This window comes from Oncorhynchus nerka, linkage group LG15 (assembly GCF_034236695.1).
Source record: "Oncorhynchus nerka isolate Pitt River linkage group LG15, Oner_Uvic_2.0, whole genome shotgun sequence".
NCBI classification, from domain to species: domain Eukaryota; kingdom Metazoa; phylum Chordata; class Actinopteri; order Salmoniformes; family Salmonidae; genus Oncorhynchus; species Oncorhynchus nerka.
The window spans coordinates 95,640,216-95,663,769 of NC_088410.1; the positions used below are offsets into that span (position 1 = coordinate 95,640,216).

The 23,554-nt window shown below is 47.6% G+C and overlaps 1 protein-coding gene across 2 annotated transcripts in view; it reads right to left on the reverse strand.

The window, feature by feature from the left end:
* The window catches only part of LOC115124234 (integrin alpha-7-like), a 122,557-nt gene that overhangs the window by 78,375 nt on the left and 20,628 nt on the right, over positions 1-23,554 (reverse strand). For both annotated transcript variants that reach the window (XM_065002073.1, XM_065002074.1), the window contains exons 2-4: positions 6,860-7,067; positions 5,518-5,773; positions 4,225-4,356 (exon numbers count right to left, since the gene is read on the reverse strand). In XM_065002073.1, coding sequence (XP_064858145.1) covers positions 4,225-4,356; positions 5,518-5,773; positions 6,860-7,067 — 596 coding nt within the window. The remainder of the gene's footprint in view (positions 1-4,224; positions 4,357-5,517; positions 5,774-6,859; positions 7,068-23,554) is intronic.

Genomic DNA, 23,554 nt, shown 5'->3' on the forward strand with positions numbered 1-23,554 from the left:
CTTTCATATCGAAAACCTTTATTTACTTAGAAAAGTGACTTGTATCTACTAAATGTAGATAAGAATGTAGATATACAGCCAGTGGTGGATTTAGGTAGAGGTCCAGGGTGGCAAGCCGTCCAGGGTGGCAAGCCGTCCAGGGTGGCAGCTTGCCGGGGGCGACACGGGGCGCCCGCACGAAAAAAATCAGAATGGTGACATTTGCTCGACCGGTTTTCTATCGCTCATTTTGCTCACGTCAGTGTGGGACTGTGGGTCAATTGATTTTGTCGGAGTCGGAGCCCTGATTCTAGTTTGTGAGCTAGGCTGGCTACTGCCTGGGAAGGTCTCCCACTCAGTAGTACGAGATGGGGCGGGGGGGGGGGGGGGTAGGATGACTAGGATGACCTCAGGTCTCCCCACTGGAAGCCCGAGGTAGGGGAGAGGGGGTAGGTTGACCTCAGGTCTCCCCACTGGAAGCCAGAGGTAGGGGGAGCGGGGGAATCTATCAAATAGCGCATCTCTAACTTTGTACAATATGAATGCAATTAGTCAAATCAGTCACACTACGAAATGCTACCAAATAAACCACCATTCATTCATAATACCGTTAATATATAGTTTCACAGACACATTGTTGCAGTATTTTCTGGTTTGTGCGAAGAGTCATTAAAGAATAATATAAAACCAGTCATCACCACCAATTTGTCTTTGTTACCTTTTTGTATATATTTATATCGTTTTAAATGTTATGATTATTTATTTGTGTTGTTCCAAATGTCTGAATAGAAATGACAGTTAGTGGAGAATGATGCGAACCCCCTGCCGAAGGGGGAGGAGCCATACAAGCTAGAACCGCCACTGGATAGAACCGCCACTGGATAGAACCGCCACTGGATAGAACCGCCACTGGATAGAACCACCACCGAGGTACCCTGGACAGCTCCAGACCACTACACTATACAGACAGACAGATGGACAGGCTTTACAGACCACTACACTATACAGACAGACAGATGGACAGGCTTTACAGACCACTACACTATACAGACAGACAGATGGACAGGCTTTACAGACCACTACACTGTACAGACTGACAGACAGACAGGCTTTACAGACCACTACACTATACAGACTGACAGACAGACAGGCTTTACAGACCACTACACTATACAGACTGACAGACAGACAGACAGGCTTTACAGACCACTACACTATACAGACTGACAGGCTTTACAGACCACTACACTATACAGACTGACAGACGGACAGGCTTTACAGACCACTACACTGTACAGACTGACAGACAGACAGGCTTTACAGACCACTACACTATACAGACTGACAGACAGACGGACAGGCTTTACAGACCACTACACTATACAGACAGACAAAGAGACAGGCTTTACAGACCACTACACTATACAGACTGACAGACAGACAGACAGGCTTTACAGACCACTACACTATACAGACTGACAGACAGACAGGCTTTACAGACCACTACACTATACAGACAGACAGGCTTTACAGACCACTACACTATACAGACTGACAGACAGACAGGCTTTACAGACCACTACACTATACAGACTGACAGACAGACAGGCTTTACAGACCACTACACTATACAGACTGACAGACAGACAGGCTTTACAGACCACTACACTATACAGACAGACAGACGGACAGGCTTTACAGACCACTACACTATACAGACAGACAAAGAGACAGGCTTTACAGACCACTACACTGTACAGACTGACAGGCTTTACAGACCACTACACATTACAGACTGACAGACAGACAGGCTTTACAGACCACTACACTATACAGACTGACAGGCTTTACAGACCACTACACATTACAGACTGACAGACAGACAGGCTTTACAGACCACTACACATTACAGACAGACAGGCTGTAACACAAAGAGAAATCGACATAGATTATACACAGGTTCTACAGTAGAGAAGGGCTAGCAGTGAGCACATAACCAACACAGGGGGTTAAGGGTAGATGGGAGAGTCAGGGTAAACCAGCACAGGGGGTTAAGGGTAGATGGGAGAGTCAGGGTAAACCAGCACAGGGGGTTAAGGGTAGATGGGAGAGTCAGGGTAAACCAGCACAGTAGGTAAGGGTAGATGGGAGAGTCAGGGTAAACCAGCACAGGGGGTTAGGGTAGATGGGAGAGTCAGGGTAAATCTACAGTGTGTTAAGGGTAGACAGGAGAGTCAGGGTAAGTCTATAGTGTGTTAAGGGTAGATGGGAGAGTCAGGGTAAATCTACAGTGTGTTAAGGGTAGACAGGAAAGTCAGGGTACATCTACAGTGTGTTAAGGGTAGACAGGAGAGTCAGGGTAAGTCTATAGTGTGTTAAGGGTAGACAGGAGAGTCAAGGTAAGTCTACAGTGTGTTAAGGGTAGACAGGAAAGTCAGGGTACATCTACAGTGTGTTAAGGGTAGACAGGAGAGTCAGGGTAAGTCTATAGTGTGTTAAGGGTAGACGGGAGAGTCAGGGTAAGTCTATAGTGTGTTAAGGGTAGACAGGAAAGTCAGGGTACATCTACAGTGTGTTAAGGGTAGACAGGAGAGTCAAGGTAAGTCTACGGTGTGTTAATTAAGGGTAGATGGGAGAGTCAGGGTAAGTCTACAGTGTGTTAATTAAGGGTAGACAGGAGAGTCAAGGTAAGTCTATAGTGTGTTAAGGGTAGACAGGAGAGTCAGGGTAAGTCCACAGTGTGTTAAGGGTAGACAGGAGAGTCAGGGTAAGTCTACAGTGTGTTAATTAAGGGTAGACAGGAGAGTCAGGGTAAGTCTACAGTGTGTTAATTAAGGGTAGACAGGAGAGTCAGGGTAAGTCTACAGTGTGTTAATTAAGGGTAGACAGGAGAGTCAGGGTAAGTCTACAGTGTGTTAATTAAGGGTAGACAGGAGAGTCAGGGTAAGTCTACAGTGTGTTAATTAAGGGTAGACAGGAGAGTCAGGGTAAGTCTACAGTGTGTTAATTAAGGGTAGACAGGAGAGTCAGGGTAAGTCTACAGTGTGTTAATTAAGGGTAGACAGGAGAGTCAGGGTAAGTCTATAGTGTGTTAAGGGTAGACAGGAGAGACAGGGTAAGTCTATAGTGTGTTAAGGGTAGACAGGAGAGTCAGGGTAAGTCTACAGTGTGTTAAGGGTAGACAGGTGAGTCAGGGTAAGTCTATAGTGTGTTAAGGGTAGACAGGAGAGTCAAGGTAAGTCTACAGTGTGTTAATTAAGGGTAGACAGGAGAGTCAAGGTAAGTCTACGGTGTGTTTCACTCCCAGCTACAAACCTAAGTAGCTATTTTGAGCTACGTCCTCAAACATGGGCCAGTTGGAGTGTGGCTCCAGAGTTTTGTACACCAGCGCATCTTCATCAGGACTAGCCATGAACAAGAGCCCTGAGGCCCGAGAGAGAGGAAGATGAAGGAGAGAGAGGGGGCGGTGGGGGGGAGTGGAGGAGTGGGGGAGAGGTGGTGAGGGGGAACAGGGTGACAAAGAGAGAGAAAGAGGGAGTGCAGGTGAGAAAGAAATGTGCTGTGATTGTGTGTGTGTGTGTGTTCTTCTTCCTGGTATTGCAGTGGGTTGTGGGTAAACCACTGGTACCCAACAGATGGACGACAAGACTGACTCACACTGGACCCAGAATTAGATCTGTTTGTGCTTTTAGCCAACTTCTCACACATGTGCTGTATGGCATTGGCATGACAGCAGAGTAGTTCGCTAAAGGACCGATCAGGAAGGGGCCCTACAGACCAATCAGGGAGGGGCCCTACAGACAGGTCAGGGAGGGGCCCTACAGACCGATCAGGAAGGGGCCCTACAGACAGGTCAGGAAGGGGCCCTACAGACAGGTCAGGGAGGGGCCCTACAGACAGGTCAGGGAGGGGCCCTACAGACAGGTCAGGGAGGAGCCCTACAGACAGGTCAGGGAGGAGCTACAGACAGGTCAGGGAGGAGCCCTGCAGACAGGTCAGGGAGGAGCCCTACAGACAGGTCAGGGAGGAGCCCTACAGACAGGTCAGGGATGGCCCCTACAGACAGGTCAGGGAAGGGATCTACGGACAGGTATTTATTTTGGGTACAGTGTGCCGTCAGTCTGTTGTTGTCATCTTCCCAGGCCCTCTCTCCTTTCCTGTTCTGTGCTCAGTGAACTCCAGTGAGACAGGACAGCAGGCTAGCAGCACTGTGAGAGAAGCAGCAGAGGGCAGGGACGGTCCTACCCAGGTAACTATGGTAGGGAACGGGGATCAGCTGAGCATTCAGCTGTTTCTCATCTGCCACCTCATAAGGCCCGTCGTCATAGAAACCAAGATCCAACAGTGTCTGGTTTAGCAGCTGGACACGCATCTCTCCTGGAAGGAACAGAGTTATAGGACACAGACAGACAGATAAAAAAACAGACAGACAGACAGAAAAACAGACAGACAGACAGATAGAAAAACAGACAGACAGACAGACAGACAGACAGACAGACAGACAGACAGACAGACAGACAGACAGACAGACAGACAGACAGACAGAGAAGCACCCCCCCACACACACACACACAGTCAAGCACCCACCACACACACGAAGAGAGAGACAACTCCCACACATAAACACATAGATATCCACTGGACACAGTCATCTCCTGGGTTGCACAATGCTGATGTCAAGTACCACATGATGTAATCGTTACTCCACCTAAGGCCTGTATAACATATGATACAGTGATCCATATCTCATATTGATCACTGATGTCTCATAATGATCAGCCCAATAACTAACTGCTGGGAATCAATTACTTTGATCCATCAGTATGACTACTAAGGCCAATCAGTATTATTGATTAGCTTTATAAATCAATGATTTGTCCAAGGAGAGAAATACAATTTTATGAAAAACAGAATTATGACTTTTTGATATTTTTCAAATATGGTTATTTATAACGATCTGCTGTTTGACTTGTTAACCTGAGCGTGAGCTCAGCTAGATAATGCCACCAATATACTGATTGGCCTTAGTAGTCATGCTGACGGATCAAAGTAATTGATTCCCAGCAGTTAGTTATTGGGCTGATTTATGGAACTGTCATTATGAGACATCAGTGATCAATATGAGTTATGAATCACTGTATCGTATGATATACTGATTGATCTATTTAGTGATCAGGGGTCTATCACTGTATCGTATGATATACTGATTGATCTGTTTAGTGATCAGGGGTCTATCACTGTATCGTATGATATACTGATTGATCTGTTTAGTGATCAGGGGTCTATCACTGTATCGTATGATATACTGATTGATCTGTTTAGTGATCAGGGGTCTATTGGTGAGGCGGTTTTCTCTTTCTAACTATATTCTTTCTTTTATTTCACCACGTTTGAGGTCGAAAACACCTCTGACAACAAGCTTAGATTTTTTTGTGAACTATCATGTTACTCAGCACAGGTGTCAGTCCCCACTATTTAACCTTTCTTTATACAGGTTTGTCTCATTGAGATATAATAATAATAAGTATGCCACCATACCTTTCCAGTTGTACGTTCCTGGAGCGCCGAACATGATGAAGTTGTTGTCTGGTGTGAAGGCGGCAGACAGGCCCTGCTGACAGAAGCCAAACTGTTCGTGTCCCTGGGGTCGCCCCTCGCAGAACTTCCACTCCCCTCCGTCCATGTCGTCCCTCTCTGTCAGGTCCTCACTCAGGACATAGCAACGCCCGATAGGGTCACGTGTCTCAGACGGCAGGCCCACACGCTGACGCAGCTCATACAGGTGGGCACAGGTCTGCAGAGGGGTAGTGACCATATCAGTCACTGGAAGAGACAGTCTACTACATTTTGCCATAACAAAGCAACAACAACAAAAAAGACAGTAACTGCTCATTTGGTCTAAAAATGAGTTAATGTAATTCTTACTATATTAAATACATGCTTAACCACGTGGACAAGTATCCTGCCTCTATTGTATTGTGTTCAGGAGAAAATGGGGGTCATGTTAGCAGTAACTGGATAAAGTTACTGTGAAAACCAAGGTAAATAAAAGCTATTTTTTTCTCAGTTCCACATTATAAGCAGTTACTGCCTTTTTGCTTGGTAGGAAAGTACAGACATAGCCTGGTCTCAGATCAGTTTGTGGGCATGTCTGGAGAGGAACAGGATCAGTAGCAGTACATTCTCAGTATTGGGCCCTGGTCTACTATCTACAGTACAGACATAGTCTGGTCTACTAACTACAGTACAGACATAGTCTGGTCTGCTCACTACAGTTCAGACATAACCTGGTCTACTACACTACTGTACAGACATAGCCTGGTCTACTCACTACAGTACAGATATAGCCTGGTCTGCTCACTACAGTTCAGACATAACCTGGTCTACTACACTACAGTACAGACATACATAGTCTGGTCTACTAACTACAGTACAGACATAGTCTGGTCTACTACACTACAGTTCAGACATAACCTGGTCTACTAACTACAGTACAGACATAGTCTGGTCTACTAACTACAGTACAGACATAACCTGGTCTACTCACTACAGTACAGACATAGCCTGGTCTGCTCACTACAGTACAGACATAGTCTGGTCTACTAACTACAGTACAGACATAGTCTGGTCTACTCACTACTGTACAGATATAGCCTGGTCTACTACACTACAGTACAGACATAGCCTGGTCTACTACACTACAGTACAGACATAGCCTGGTCTACTACACTACAGTACAGACATAGCCTGGTCCCAGATATGGTTGTGCTGTCTTGCCAACTCCTATGGTGCCATGACAATAACCCTAGGAACACAAACTGATCTGGGACCAGGCCCCAGACCACGACAGGCATGCTTAGTACCAGGAGTTTTTCCTTACCACCACCTTTCCTCCAATCCCCTGGCTCTTGACTGTCACTCCTAGCCACTGGTTGTCCTTGCTCTCCCTGTCGAGGTTTACGTCTCCATCGATGTCCACACGCTCGCAGTCAAACTCCTCGCCTGTGATTGGACAGCGGTACAGGGCGCCAGTACGCTGTCTCCGCATGAGGCCCAGTCCTCTGTCCCGGGGAGCCCCCACCAGTATCCTGGAAGACACAACACATCAGATCTACTGGGAGACACAACACATCAGATCTACTGGGAGACACAACACATCAGATCTACTGGGAGACACAACACATCAGATCTACTGGGAGACACAACATATCAGATCTACTGGGAGACACAACACATCAGATCTACTGGGAGACACAACATATCAGATCTACTGGGAGACACAACACATCAGATCTACTGGGAGACACAACATATCAGATCTACTGGGAGACACAACACATCAGATCTTTACTGGGAGACACAACACATCAGATCTACTGGGAGACACAACACATCAGATCTACTGGGAGACACAACATATCAGATCTACTGGGAGACACAACACATCAGATCTACTGGGAGACACAACACATCAGATCTACTGGGAGACACAACACATCAGATCTACTGGGAGACACAACACATCAGATCTACTGGGAGACACAACACATCAGATCTACTGGGAGCATAGTCTCATGACTGACCCAGACACAAACTATCTAGTAGCTGGCCAGAACATAGTCACATGACTGACCCAGACACAAACTATCTAGTAGCTGGCCAGAACATAGTCACATGACTGACCCAGACACAAACTATCTAGTAGCTGGCCAGAACATAGTCTCATGACTGACCCAGACACAAACTATCCAGTAGCTGGCCAGAACATTGTCACATGACTGACCCAGACACAAACTATCCAGTAGCTGGCCAGAACATTGTCACATGACTGACCCAGACACAAACTATCTAGTAGCTGGCCAGAACATAGTCACATGACTGACCCAGACACAAACTATCCAGTAGCTGGCCAGAACATAGTCACATGACTGACCCAGACACAAACTATCTAGTAGCTGGCCAGAACATAGTCACATGACTGACCCAGACACAAACTATCCAGTAGCTGGCCAGCCCATGCAAGATTTGGTTCTTGGTTCATGCAATTGTTTTGTAAACACTTTCACACAAAGGAACTTCCAACAGTGAGTGCAATGTAGTACATGTGACCCAAGCTGGTATTGAGATTTGACCTGGAGCATGGCTATGGGCCCAGGAGTGTTTCCTGGCCATAGCACCTGACCAGGAAACACTCAGGGCACAACACCGTACTTATGGGCTGTTATTGGGACCTGGGTCCCTATTCACAAAGCGTCACATAGTAGGAGTGCTGATCTATGATCAGTTTTTGCCACTTAGATTATACCGAATAAGATTGTATGGACAGGGAGGACCTGTTCCTAGATCTGCACTCATACTCTCTGAGACACTTTATAAATACGGCCCCTGGAGTTGTTCCTGCATGGTCAGGTCACATGGTCAGGAAACAGGAAACACCCTACTGAGATATTTTAGATGACATGTTGTTTACAACATCAACCTTTGTTTCTTTCGGGGTGAGGTCACTTTTCACCAACGTGCAAAGCTACTGTACAGCAGCCTATCAATGTATGAGGTTGTTCCTAACACTGACACTACTGCGTGACGTCATGACTCTCTCCCTCTCCTATTTTTGTAACTGTTGCGGACCCAGATAAAGGTCTTTATTTTCAGTACCGTGGTGGGTGCTGATCATTTGGGGTCGTGGCTCTGGCCTTATACGGACCGGCTGGTTCAGGCAGGGGGCTATTTAAAAACTCACCGTTGAACCACATTCCACCCAACCAACCCTTTCCTCTCGTCTCCCGGCTCTCAGCCATGACACAGGCATGGAAGCAAGACACGGAGAAACACAGTGAAAGAGGGGGAGACAGAAAGGGAGAGAGAGAGACCGATGGATGGATGGGGAGAGAAAGACAAAGTATAAAGAGAGAGGGAGAGATAGAGCAAAGAAAATTCCCACACAGGAGAAACATTTTTTTAAGTAAAAAAATGACAGTTTTAATTGGAAGTTTCAAAACACTGTCTCCTGTTTCATGCCTACTGGACCTATGCATTAGTTTGGGAGGGAAAGCACACGAATAACCTCAAGCACCGTCTGTCTGATATTGATATGTGCAAGCAGCACCCGGATATTACAGGCCTGAGGGGTGAGGTCTGAGGGGTGAGGCCTGAGAGGGGGGGCCTGAGGGGTGGGGCCCCTTTAATATTAGAGATTGCGCACCAGCTGTTGTTAATTAAGAAATAGACACACATCCCCTCCCCTGAGCTTCCCTGATGATGCAGTTCGGTCCTGCAGATGTATAGGAAAAACAGTTAGATTTATGTTTACCATGTCCTTGTTCAGCCACGATTCTGGGGGCATCCAGAAATAATAAATGTAAAATGTATGCACGCTTGACTTTGGATTAAAGCGTTTGCTAAATGACATATATTACAAAAGAAAAACCATCTACGTCGCAGACGTCTTGCTCCCGTACAAGCTAAATACTTTCTTCGCTCGTTTTGAGGATAACTCAATGTCATCGACGCAGCCAGCTCCCAAGGACTGTGGGCTCTCGTTCTCCGTGGCCGACGTGAGTAAGGACTGTGGGCTCTCGTTCTCCGTGGCCGACGTGAGTAAGGACTGTGGGCTCTCGTTCTCCGTGGCCGATGTGAGTAAGGACTGTGGGCTCTCGTTCTCCGTGTCCGACGTGAGTAAGGAGTGTGGGCTCTCGTTCTCCGTGGCCGACGTGAGTAAGGACTGTGGGCTCTCGTTCTCCGTGGCCGACGTGAGTAAGGACTGTGGGCTCTCGTTCTCCGTAGCCGACGTGAGTAAGGACTGTGGGCTCTCGTTCTCCGTGGCCGACGTGAGTAAGGACTGTGGGCTCTCGTTCTCCATGGCCGACGTGAGTAAGACATTTAAGAGTGTTAACCCTCGCAAGGCTGCCGGCCCAGATGCCATCTCTAGCCTCGTCCTCAGAGCATGCGCAGACCAGCTGGGTGGAGTGTTTGCGAACATATTCAATCTCTCCCTATCCCAGTCTGCTGTCCCCACTTGCTTCAAGATGTCCACCGCTGTTCCTGTTCCCAAGAAAGCAAAGGTAACTGAACTAAATTACTATCGCCCCCTAGCACTCATTTCTGTCATCATGAAGTGCTATGAGATGCTAGTTAAGGATCATATCACATCTACCTTACCTGACACCCTAGACTCAGTTCAATTTGCTTATCCCCCAATAGATCCACATCCAATGCAATCGCCATCACACTGCACACTGCCCTAACCCATCTGGACAAGAGGAATACCAATGTAAGAATCCTGTTCATTGACTATAGCTCAGCCTTCAACACCATATTACCCTCCAAGCTCATCATCAAGCTCAGGTCCTCGGTCTGAATCCCGCCCTGTGCAACTGGGTCCTGGACTTCCTGACGGGCCGTCCCCAGGTGGTGAAGGTAGGAAACAACCCCGCCCTTTCCCACCTGGACAAAAGGAACACCTATGTGAGAATGCTATTCATTAACTACAACTCAGCGTTCAACACCATAGTTCCCTCAAAGCTCATCACTAAGCTAACGACCCTGGGACTAAACACCTCCCTCTGCAACTGGACCCTAGGACTAAACACCTCCCTCTGCAACTGGACCCTGGGACTAAACACCTCCCTCTGTAACTATACCCTGGGATTAAACACCTCCCTCTGTAACTGGATCCTAGACCTCAAAGCTCATCACTAAGCTAAGGACCCTAGGACAAAACACCTCCCTCTGTAACTATACCCTGGGACTAAACACCTCCCTCTGCAACTGGACCCTGGGACTAAACACCTCCCTCTGTAACTATACCCTGGGACTAAACACCTCCCTCTGTAACTGGATCCTAGACCTCAAAGCTCATCACTAAGCTAAAGGATCTTGGGACTAAACACCTCCCTCTGTAACTGGATCCTAGACTTCCTGATGGGCCGCCCCCAGGTGGTAAGGGTAGGTACCAACACATCCGCCACGCTGATCCTCAACACAGGGGACCCACAGGGGTGCGTGCTCAGTCCCCTCCTGCACACCATGTTCTCTCATGACTGCACGGTCAGGCACGAATCCAACACCATCATTAAGTTTGCCAATAACACAACATTGGTAGGCCTGATCACAGACAACGACGAGACAGCCTATAGGGAGGAGGTCAGAGACCTGGCCATGTGGTGCCAGGACTACAACCTCTCTCTCAATGTGATCAAGACAAAGGAGATGATTGTGGACTACAGGAAAAGGAGGACCGAGGACGCCCCCATTCTCATTGACGGGGCTGTAGTGGAGAAGGTTGAGAGCTTCAAGTTCCTTGGTGTCCACATCACCAACAAACTAACATGGTCCAAGCACACCAAGACAGTCGTGAAGAGGGCACGACAAAACCTATTCCTCCTCAGGAGACTGAAAAGATTTGGCATAGGTCCTCAGATCCTCAAAAGGTTCCACAGCTGCACCATCAAGAGCATCCTGACTGGTTGCATCACTGCCTGGTATGGCAACTGCCTGGCCTCTGACCGCAAGGCACTACAAAGGGTAGCCATTTTGTTTTCCTATTTCGTTAGCTATTTATCAGTCTTATGTCTTGGGGATAGAAGCTGTTCAGGAGCCTGTTGGTGTCAGACGCACCAGTACCGCTTAGCCTGGGTGGCTGGAGTCTTAACCGGGTCTTCCTCTATATCAGGCGGCGTAAAAAGGTAATACATGATCTGACACGGAGGAGAGGAGATGCCCACACCACCTCAACCCCCCCTCCCCGCTCCTCCCCCACTCCTCCCCCCTCCTGGCTAGATGGAATATCTGTGAGTGTGAAGGTGACAGAGACTGTTGGAGTGCCCCCACAGAGCCGCCGGCACCACAGAATCCCTGGCCTGCCATAATGAGCCGAACAGTCAGCACTGTGGCCTGTATTAGACATGATGTAGTGTGACAGTTCATTCACAGTCTCATTCGGAGAGCTGCATTACATTACCACACTGTTAGAATAACATTCCCTCCATGACTGCTATTGGCTACTTGAGATATTGCCCTATGCTGAGTCAAACATACAATACCCCCCCAGCCCCCCCCCCCCAAAATAAGGCATTCATCACATTGAAAATGCGTAATGATGCTGGGATACTTTCTGACGACAAGAGGATGATAGCCTATTGTCTACAGAGAGATACAGTAGCTCTTAGTAGGAGTGCAGATCTAGGATCAGATCCCCCCCCTCCATGTAATATTCTTCCGTATTATCTAAAAGGCTAAACTGATCCTAGATCAGCACTCCTTCTAAGAGCTGCTTTATGAATAAGGGCCCTGGCATCTATGACCCATCTTGACATCTGTGAACTTCTGTCACTGTGTAACGAATGAACTCACTATAACCAGTTAGTTCATGAATCCCTACAGAGATCTGCAAATAATCCACTAGGATCTTCCTTAAACAGAATATTAGTCTGCGACCTAAAGATCCTTTCAATTCAATTCTGAGATATAGAAAAAAGGAAAATCCACATCAAACGGAGGTTATTGTTACCGTAACAACAAGCAGTTTATCTTCATCCATCTAGTTACTGATTGACTGATAGGACTATTAAAGATAAATGTCCTATTATTGACTGATATGACTATTAAAGATAAATGTCCTATTATTGACTATTAAAGATAACTACTTTGCAGACAGAGTTCAGTGTGTCAAATCGGAGGGCATGTTGTCCGGTCCTCTGGCAGTCTCTATGGGGGTGCCACAGGGTTCAATTCTCGGGCCGACTCTTTTCTCTGTATATATCAATGATGTTGCTCATGCTGCGGACGATTCCCTGATCCACCTCTACGCAGACGACACCATTCTGTATACTTCTGGCACTTCCTCTAACCTCCAAACGAGCTTCAATGCCATACAACACTCCTTCCGTGGCCTCCAACTACTCTTAAACGCTAGTAAAACCAAATGCATGTACTATTATTGAGACGAAACAACACCCGTCTGTCACCCCAATCCCCCTCGCATCCTAATCACACACACACACACACTCTCCCCCTCTTTCTCTCTCCGTCCCCCTCTCTCTCTTCCATTCTCTGGCCTTAGCTCCTCTGTCACTGCCAATCCGTGTGTGTGATTCAGGAAGAAGGCTTCTCATATCTCTATATCAATGGCTGCTGCCAGTTACCTTTCAGACAGAGGGCTTCTCATATCTCTATATCAATGGCTGCTGCCAGTTACCTCTCAGACAGAGGGCTTCTCATATCTCTATATCAATGGCTGCTGCCAGTTACCTCTCAGACAGAGGGCTTCTCATATCTCTATATCAATGGCTGCTGCCAGTTACCTCTCAGACAGGGCTTCTCATATCTCTATATCAATGGCTGCTGCCAGTTACCTTCTCATATCTCTATATCAATGGCTGCTGCCAGTTACCTCTCAGACAGAGGGCTTCTCATATCTCTATATCAATGGCTGCTGCCAGTTACCTCTCAGACAGAGGGCTTCTCATATCTCTATATCAATGGCTGCTGCCAGTTTACCTCTCAGACAGAGGGCTTCTCATATCTCTATTTTAGTGGCTGCTGCTGTGGCTGACACATATCGCCTCTAGCCTGGCCCCAGATCTGTTTGGGCTGTCTTGCCAACTCCTATTGTCATTGTCACACTGAACACCTATGGGACTAAGCTATACAGCAATCAATAATGAGATAGGATATGAGAGAGAGACCCACATCAAACATCTCCAATCCAAAGTTAAATCTAGAATCTAAATCTGCCATCCCTCTATATTATCACATAATTGAATACATTATGTAGCCAGAAACAATGGCTGAAGGTTAAAATTAACAAAAGTGTGGAAAAGCAAACAGATTCCAACAATATTTATGATCCTTATAGTAGAATAGAATAGAATACTGTAGAATATAATACTATAGAATAGAATATAGCTGAGGTGGAAACTAATGCAGAACTATATTTTCCCCATGATGTGTTGTTGAACTCTTGTAAATGTTCAAGAGGACTATGGTAACTTCTCCAAGCTAACCCCACCCAGGGCATCTCTAGCATATTGTTCCCAGCTCACCATCTGCCCCCCCCCCCCCCCCCACTAGGAAATCAATATTTGAATGGCAATTTCCAACCAAGATGGGGGAATGATTGATCCCTAGGATCTCACGTCTAAAGATCCAACAACCACCATTGCAACCCTCTCTCCACAAATAGGAGCCCCTATGTCTATCTTACCTCCAGAATCCACGAGGTGTACATGTGTTAGGTATGTACACGAAAACAATACTTTTAAATGATACCAAGCGTACAGATACATGGATGTGTTAGATCTAATAGAAAATCATGTGAGACTGACATCTAAGCATAAAAGAACACGAATAAGACAACCGAAATGGAACTATCCAACAGGCAGTATGAGGAAGTCATAATTTCACACAGCTGGTCTAAGGGACTGCCTAACTGCTTAATATGCACCCAGTCCACACAGTATATTTCTCCCACTTAAATGCTGAATAAGAGAATGTTGCCAAGCGACTGACTGATGCTCTAGCATTCTAATCACACAGCCTGGTCCCATCTGGTCTGCCTGTTCTGTTCTGCTTCAGAAAGCAGAATCGTCCTGGGAGGCCTTCATATCCTTCGGATGCCGTCTAGCCTCAAGGCCACAGAAGTAATAGGTCAGACACACCGGGAAGGACTGTCAAACGTTTGCCTGCCGACAGTAGTTAGCACTTCTGAATAGTGTCGGCACTCATTCTATTTTGTGTTCACGTAGAAAAAAAACTGTTGATACTAGCCATATGGCCACAGATAAATAACTACCTAGCAAGATGACGAAGAAACAATTGAATTCACTCTCCGTAATCCCATAACAAAATGTTTAGCTAGCTAGTTTATGTTAGCATTTTCGCTAGCTAGCACAACGTAGCTAGCTAGCTAGTTAATGTTAGCATATTCGCTAGCTAGGTAGGTACATTGCACTAACTAGGCAGCTAACAGGCAGCTGTTTCATGGAAATGAATTGTGATTCAATTATAATGTCAGTAATAGCTCCAGTGGTTAACTAGCTTGGAGGAAGTATTTAGTGTTGTGTGTCTGCACACTTAGCTAGCTACCATCCCATAGCCTACTTTGTATATGAAGTGTGACTGGCTCATGAGATCTGGATATTTTTTTCCTTTCTGTTGTCAATCCTATTGGCCCCGTCACATGGGGTTTCGTGCTCTCTGATTGGCCGAAATTCAAGTTGTTGGCTACTGACAAGAATCGTGATTCGACAAGTAGAAACGTCGTCACTACCGGGTCGGCAAACAGGAGGCACCGTGTTTTTTCTAGCAAGAGAAAGAACGGCCTCCCGCTGTGATAAGTACCTATCAGCAGTCTATCGGCAGTGAGAGTCTCAATGTGTTTTATGCTTTAAGCCATCTGTTTTTCACATTTTCATTTCATTTCATTACAGTCCCAACGGTGTGATTTGTTTGATCGTAGCTAGCTACATAGCTAGCTACATAGCCGTCTTTGTTTCAAAGATAATTGTGTAGTCTAGAGCGATTTTCTAGGTTAGCTAGCCAGCTATTGTCGTTCTCCTAACGCAACGTAACGTAACCAACACTGCTAGCTAGCCAGCTAGCCCCCGAATAGCAGCATTGTAGAAACTTCACACTCAACGGAACGACTTGATTAGGGTAGTGTCAACAACGCAGCTAGCCTACCTCAGCAGTACTGTATCATTTTTGTATCACACTCAAGAACCTCCAGAAGCTAACCAGCTAGCTAGCTACAAGCTATTTAGTCATTGTTAGTTTTCTTAACCTGGATTACACTCGCCAGCCCAGCCCCCCTGCCCCATCCACCGCTGCCCCCTGGACTCTGATCACTTGGCTACATAGCTGATGCACGCTGGACTGTCCATTACCACGGTACTCCATTCTGCTTGTTTGTTTTATCTGTCGGCCGAGTTGCCTAGTCAATGCCATCTCACCTGCTGTTGTTACGCTAGCTGATTAGCTGTTGTCTCACCCACTGTTTTAGCTAGCTTTCCCAATTCAACACCTGTGTTCACTGTATGCATCGCTGTATGTCTCTCTCAAATGTCAATATGCCTTGTATACTATTGCTCAGGTTAGTTATCATTGTTTTAGTTCACAATGGAGCCCCTAGTCCTATTCCTCACACCCCTGATACCTCCTTTGTCCCACCTCCCACATATGCGGTGACCTCACCCATTACAACCAGCATGTCCAGAGATAAAACCTCTCTCATCATCACCCAGTGCCTGGGCTTACCTCCGCCGTACCCGCATCCCACCATACCCCTGTCTGTGCATTATGCCCTGAATATATTCTACCATGCCCAGAAACCTGCTCCTCTTATTCTCTGTCCCCAACGCTCTAGGCGACCAGTTTTGATAGCCCTTAGCCGCACCCTCATACTACTCCTTCTCTGTTCCGCGGGTGATGTGGAGGTAAACCCGGGCCCTGCATGTCCCCAGGCACCCTCATTTGTTGACTTCTGTGATCGAAAAAGCCTTGGTTTCATGCATGTCAACATTAGAAGCCTCCTCCCTAAGTTTGTTTTACTCACTGCTTTAGCACACTCTGCTAACCCTGATGTCCTTGCCGTGTCTGAATCCTGGCTCAGGAAGGCCACCAAAAATTCAGAGATTTCCATACCCAACTATAACATCTTCCGTCAAGATAGAACTGCCAAAGGGGAGGAGTCGCAGTCTACCACAGAGATAGCCTGCAAAGTAATGTCATACTTTCCAGGTCCATACCCAAACAGTTCGAGCTACTAATTCTGAAAATTACTCTCTCCAGAAATAAGTCTCTCACTGTTGCCGCCTGCTACCGACCCCCCTCAGCTCCCAGCTGTGCCCTGGACACCATTTGTGAATTGATTGCCCCCCATCTAGCTTCTGAGTTTGTTCTGTTAGGTGACCTAAACTGGGATATGCTTAACACCCCGGCAGTCCTACAATCTAAGCTACATTTACATTTAAGTCATTTAGCAGACGCTCTTACCCACCAGGTACAACCCTGGTGGGTAAGACCCTAACTCTGTAAGCAAGGGCACCCTCATAGACGTCATCCTGACCAACTGGCCCTCCAAATACACCTCCGCTGTCTTCAACCAGGATCTCAGCGACCACTGCCTCATTGCCTGTATCCGCTACGGTGCCGCAGTCAAACGACCACCCCTCATCACTGTCAAACGCTCCCTAAAACACTTCTGTGAGCAGGCCTTTCTAATCGACCTGGCCCGGGTATCCTGGAAGGACATTGACCTCATCCCGTCAGTTGAGGATGCCTGGTCATTCTTTAAGAGTAACTTCCTCACCATATTAGATAAGCATGCTCCGTTCAAAAAATGCAGAACTAAGAACAGATACAGCCCTTGGTTCACTCCAGTCCTGACTGCCCTCGACCAGCACAAAAACATCCTGTGGCGGACTGCAATAGCATCGAACAGTCCCCGCGATATGCAACTGTTCAGGGAAGTCAGGAACCAATACACGCAGTCAGTCAGGAAAGCTAAGGCCAGCTTCTTCAGGCAGAAGTTTGCATCCTGTAGCTCCAACACCAAAACGTTCTGGGACACTGTGAAGTCCATGCAGAACAAGAGCACCTCCTCCCAGCTGCCCACTGCACTGAGGCTAGGGAACACTGTCACCACCGACAAATCCATGATTATCGAAAACTTCAACAAGCATTTCTCAACGGCTGGCCATGCCTTCCGCCTGGCTACTCCTACCTCGGCCAACAGCTCCGGCCCCCCCGCAGCTCCTCGCCCAAGCCTCTCCAGGTTCTCCTTTACCCAAATCCAGATAGCAGATGTTCTGAAAGAGCTGCAAAACCTGGACCCGTATAAATCAGCTGGGCTTGACAATCTGGACCCTCTATTTCTGAAACTATCTGCCGCCATTGTCGCAACCCCTATTACCAGCCTGTTCAACCTCTCTCTCATATCGTCTGAGATCCCCAAGGATTGGAAAGCTGCCGCAGTCATCCCCCTCTTCAAAGGGGGAGACACCCTGGACCCAAACTGTTACAGACCTATATCCATTCTGCCCTGCCTATCTAAGGTCTTTGAAAGCCAAGTCAACAAACAGGTCATTGACCATCTCGAATCCCACCGTACCTTCTCCGCTATGCAATCTGGTTTCCGAGCCGGTCACGGGTGCACCTCAGCCACACTCAAGGTACTAAACGACATCATAACCGCCATCGATAAAAGACAGTACTGTGCAGCCGTCTTCATCGACCTTGCCAAGGCTTTCGACTCTGTCAATCACCATATTCTTTTCGGCAGACTCAGTAGCCTCGGCTTTTCGGATGACTGCCTTGCCTGGTTCACCAATTACTTTGCAGACAGAGTTCAGTGTGTCAAATCGGAGGGCATGTTGTCCGGTCCTCTGGCAGTCTCTATGGGGTGCCACAGGGTTCAATTCTCGGGCCGACTCTTTTCTCTGTGTATATCAATGATGTTGCTCTTGCTGCGGGCGATTCCCTGATCCACCTCTACGCAGACGACACCATTCTATACACTTTTGGCCCGTCACTGGACACTGTGCTATCTAACCTCCAATCGAGCTTCAATGCCATACAACACTCCTTCCGTGGCCTCCAACTGCTCTTAAACGCTAGTAAAACCAAATGCATGCTTTTCAACCGATCGCTGCCTGCACCCGCTTGCCCGACTAGCATCACCACACTGGATGGTTCCGACCTTGAATATGTGGACACCTATAAGTACCTAGGTGTCTGGCTAGACTGCAAACTCTCCTTCCAGACCCATATCAAACATCTCCAATCGAAAATCAAATCAAGAGTCGGCTTTCTATTCCGCAACAAAGCCTCCTTCACTCACGCTGCCAAGCTTACCCTGGTAAAACTGACTATCCTACCGATCCTCGACTTCGGCGATGTCATCTACAAAATGGCTTCCAACACTCTTCTCAGCAAACTGGATGCAGTTTATCACAGTGCCATCCGTTTTGTCACTAAAGCACCTTATACTACCCACCACTGCGACTTGTATGCTCTAGTCTGCTGGCCCTCGCTACATATTCGTCGCCAGACCCACTGGCTCCAGGTCATCTACAAGGCCATGCTAGGCAAAGCTCCGCCTTATCTCAGCTCACTGGTCACGATGGCAACACCCATCCTTAGCATGCGCTCCAGCAGGTGTATCTCATTGAGCATCCCCAAAGCCAACACCTCATTCGGCCGCCTTTCGTTCCAGTACTCTGCTGCCTGTGACTGGAACGAATTGCAAAAATCGCTGAAGTTGGAGAATTTTATCTCCCTCACCAACTTCAAACATCAGCTATCTGAGCAGCTAACCGATCGCTGCAGCTGTACATAATCTATTGGTAAATAGCCCACCCATTTTCACCTACCTCATCCCCACAGTTTTTATTTATTTACTTTTCTGCTCTTTTGCACACAAATATCTCTACCTGTACATGATCATTTATCACTCCAGTGTTAATCTGCAATATTGTAATTATTTGCCTACCTCCTCATGCCTTTTGCACACATTGTATATAGACCCCCCCTTTTTTTTTCTCTACTGTGTTATTGACTTGTTAATTGTTTACTCCATGTGTAACTCTGTGTTGTCTGATCACTCTGCTATGCTTTATCTTGGCCAGGTCGCAGTTGCAAATGAGAACCTGTTCTCAACTAGCCTACCTGGTTAAATAAAGGTGAAATAAAATAAATAAAATAAAACATTTTAATCATTTTAGTCAATTAGATTCTTGCTACGTAAGCTTAACTTTCTGAACATTCGAGACGTGTAGTCCACTTGTCATTCCAATCTCCTCTGCATTAGCGTAGCCTCTTCTCTAGCCTGTCAACTATGTGTCTGTCTATCCCTGTTCTCTCCTCTCTGCACAGACCATACAAACGCTCCACACCGCATGGCCGCGGCCACCCTAATCTGGTGGTCCCAGCGCGCACGACCCACGTGGAGTTCCAGGTCTCCGGTAGCCTCTGGAACTGCCGATCTGCGGCCAACAAGGCAGAGTTCATCTCAGCCTATGCCTCCCTCCAGTCCCTCGACTTCTTGACACTGACGGAAACATGGATCACCACAGACAACAAGCATGGGCCGCGCCGGAGATGCCCAACTCGGAGAGGGTGGAGAGGAGGATCTGATGGTTCACAGTATCGAAGGCAGCCGATAGGTCTAGAGGATGAGAGCAGAGGAGAGAGAGTTAGCTTTAGCAGTGCGGAGCGCCTCCGTGATACAGAGAAGAGCAGTCTCAGTTGAATGACTAGTCTTGAAACCTGACTGATTTGGATCAAGAAGGTCATTCTGAGAGAGATAGCGGGAGAGCTGGCCAAGGACGGCACGTTCAAGAGTTTTGGAGAGAAAAGAAAGAAGGGATACTGGTCTGTAGTTGTTGACATCGGAGGGATCGAGTGTAGGTTTTTTCAGAAGGGGTGCAACTCTCGCTCTCTTGAAGACGGGAGGGACGTAGCCAGCGGTCAGGGATGAGTTGATGAGCGAGGTGAGGTAAGGGAGAAGGTCTCCGGAAATGGTCTGGAGAAGAGAGGAGGGATAGGGTCAAGCGGGCAGGTTGTTGGGCGGCCGGCCGTCACAAGACGCGAGATTTCATCTGGAGAGAGAGGGGAGAAAGAGGTCAGAGCACAGGGTAGGGCAGTGTGAGCAGAACCAGTGGTGTCGTTTGACTTAGCAACGAGGATCGGATGTCGTCGACCTTCTTTTCAAAATGGTTGACGAAGTCATCTGCAGAGAGGGAGGAGGGGGAGGGGAGGAGGATTCAGGAGGGAGGAGAAGGTGGCAAAGAGCTTCCTAGGGTTAGAGGCAGATGCTTGGAATTTAGAGTGGTAGAAAGTGGCTTTAGCATCAGCGACAGAAGAGGAAAATGTAGAGAGGAGGGAGTGAAAGGATGCCAGGTCCGCAGGGAGGCGAGTTTTCCTCCATTTCCGCTCGGCTGCCCGGAGCCCTGTTCTGTGAGCTCGCAATGAGTCGTCGAGCCACGGAGCGGGAGGGAGGACCGAGCCGGCCTGGAGGATAGGGGACATAGAGAGTCAAAGGATGCAGAAAGGGAGGGAGAGGAGGGTTGAGGAGGCAGAATCAGGAGATAGGTTGGAGAAGGTTTGAGCAGAGGGAAGAGATGATAGGATGGAAGAGGAGAGAGTAGCGGGGGAGAGAGAGCGAAGGTTGGGACGGCGCGATACCATCCGAGTAGGGGCAGTGTGGGAAGTGTTGGATGAGAGCGAGAGGGAAAAGGATACAAGGTAGTGGTCGGAGACTTGGAGGGGAGTTGCAATGAGGTTAGTGGAAGAACAGCATCTAGTAAAGATGAGGTCGAGCGTATTGCCTGCCTTGTGAGTAGGGGGGGAAGGTGAGAGGGAGAGGTCAAAAGAGGAGGAGTGGAAAGAAAGAGGCAGAGAGGAATGAGTCAAAGGTAGGCGTGGGGAGGTTAAAGTCGCCCAGAACTGTGAGAGGTGAGCCGTCCTCAGGAAAGGAGCTTATCAAGGCATCAAGCTCATTGATGAACTCTCCGAGGGAACCTGGAGGGCGATAAATGATAAGGATGTTAAGCTTGAAAGGGCTGGTAACTGTGACAGCATGGAATTCAAAGGAGGCGATAGACAGATGGGTAAGGGGAGAAAGAGAGAATGACCACTTGGGAGAGATGAGGATCCCGGTGCCACCACCCCGCTGACCAGAAGCTCTCGGGGTGTGCGAGAACACGTGGGCGGACGAAGAGAGAGCAGTAGGAGTAGCAGTGTTATCTGTGGTGATCCATGTTTCCGTCAGTGCCAAGAAGTCGAGGGACTGGAGGGAGGCTTGGCTGAGATGAACTCTGCCTTGTTGGCCGCAGATCGGCAGTTCCAGAGGCTACCGGAGACCTGGAACTCCACGTGGGTCGCGCGCGCTGGGACCACCAGATTAGGTGGCTGCGGCCACGCGGTGTGGGAGCGTTTGTATGGTCTGTGCAGAGGGGAGAGAACAGGGATAGACAGACACATAGTTGACAGGCTACAGAAGAGGCTACGCTAATGCAAAGGAGATTGGAATGACAAGTGGACTACACGTCTCGAATGTTCAGAAAGTTGAAGAATCTAGAAAGAATCTTATTGACTAAAATGATTAAAAATGATACAGTACTGCTGAAGTAGGCTAGCTGGCAGTGGCTGCGTTGTTGACTTTGTAGGCTAGCTGGCAGTGGCTGCGTTGTTGATTCGGGGGCTAGCTGGCTAAGCTAGCAGTGTTGATTACGTTACGTTGCGTTAAAAGAACGACAATAGCTGGCTAGGTAACCTAGAAAATCGCTCTAGACTACACAATTATCTTTGATACAGAGACGGCTATGTAGCTAGCTATGTAGCTAGCTACGATCAAACAAATCAAACCGTTGTACTGTAATGAAATGAAATGAAAATGTGATACTACCTGTGGAGCGAGGCGGAATGCGACCGGGTTGTTGAGTTCTATTCGGTAGACGTTGGCTAGCTGTTGGCTAGCTAGCAGTGTCTCCTACGTTAAGGACGACAAATAGCTGGATAGGTAACCTCGGTAAATTAAGATGATCACTCTAAAACTACACACTCTAAACTACACAATTATCTTGGATACGAAGACAGCAAAGACAACTATGTAGCTAGCTAACACTACACTAATCAAGTCGTTCAGTTGAGGGTAATAGTTTCTACAGTGCTGCTATTCTTATTGACTAAAATGATTAAAAATGATACAGTACTGCTGAAGTAGGCTAGCTGGCAGTGGCTGCGTTGTTGACTTTGTAGGCTAGCTGGCAGTGGCTGCGTTGTTGATTCGGGGGCTAGCTGGCTAGCTAGCAGTGTTGATTACGTTACGTTGCGTTAAAAGAACGACAATAGCTGGCTAGGTAACCTAGAAAATCGCTCTAGACTACACAATTATCTTTGATACAGAGACGGCTATGTAGCTAGCTATGTAGACGGTGGGCGTTAGCTAGCTGGCTAGCTGCTGGGCAGATAGCAGTGTAGACTGCGTTAGGACGACGAAATACGATAATTACGCAATTATCTTTGATACAAAGACGGCTATGTAGCTAGCCAAGAAGAAATTGCTAAGATTAGACAAATCAAACCGTTGTACTATAATGAAATGTAATGAAATGTAATGAAAAGTTATACTACCTGCAGACCGAAGTGCAGATGCGACTGCTCGCTCAAAGCCTCCACATTGACTCTGTACCAGTACCCCCTGTATATAGTCTCCACATTGACTCTGTACCGGTACCCCCTGTATATAGCCTCCACATTGACTCTGTACCGGTACCCCCTGTATATAGACTCCAGATTGACTCTGTACCAGTACCCCTTGTAAATAGCCTCCACATTGACTCTGTACCAGTACCCCCTGTATATAGACTCCACATTGACTCTGTACCGGTACCCCCTGTATATAGCCTCCACGTTGACTCTGTACCGGAAACCCCCTGTATATAGACTCCACATTGACTCTGTACCGGTACCCCCTGTATATAGCCTCCACATTGACTCTGTACCGGTACCCCCTGTATATAGCCTCCACATTGACTCTGTACCGGTACCCCCTGTATATAGCCTCCACATTGAC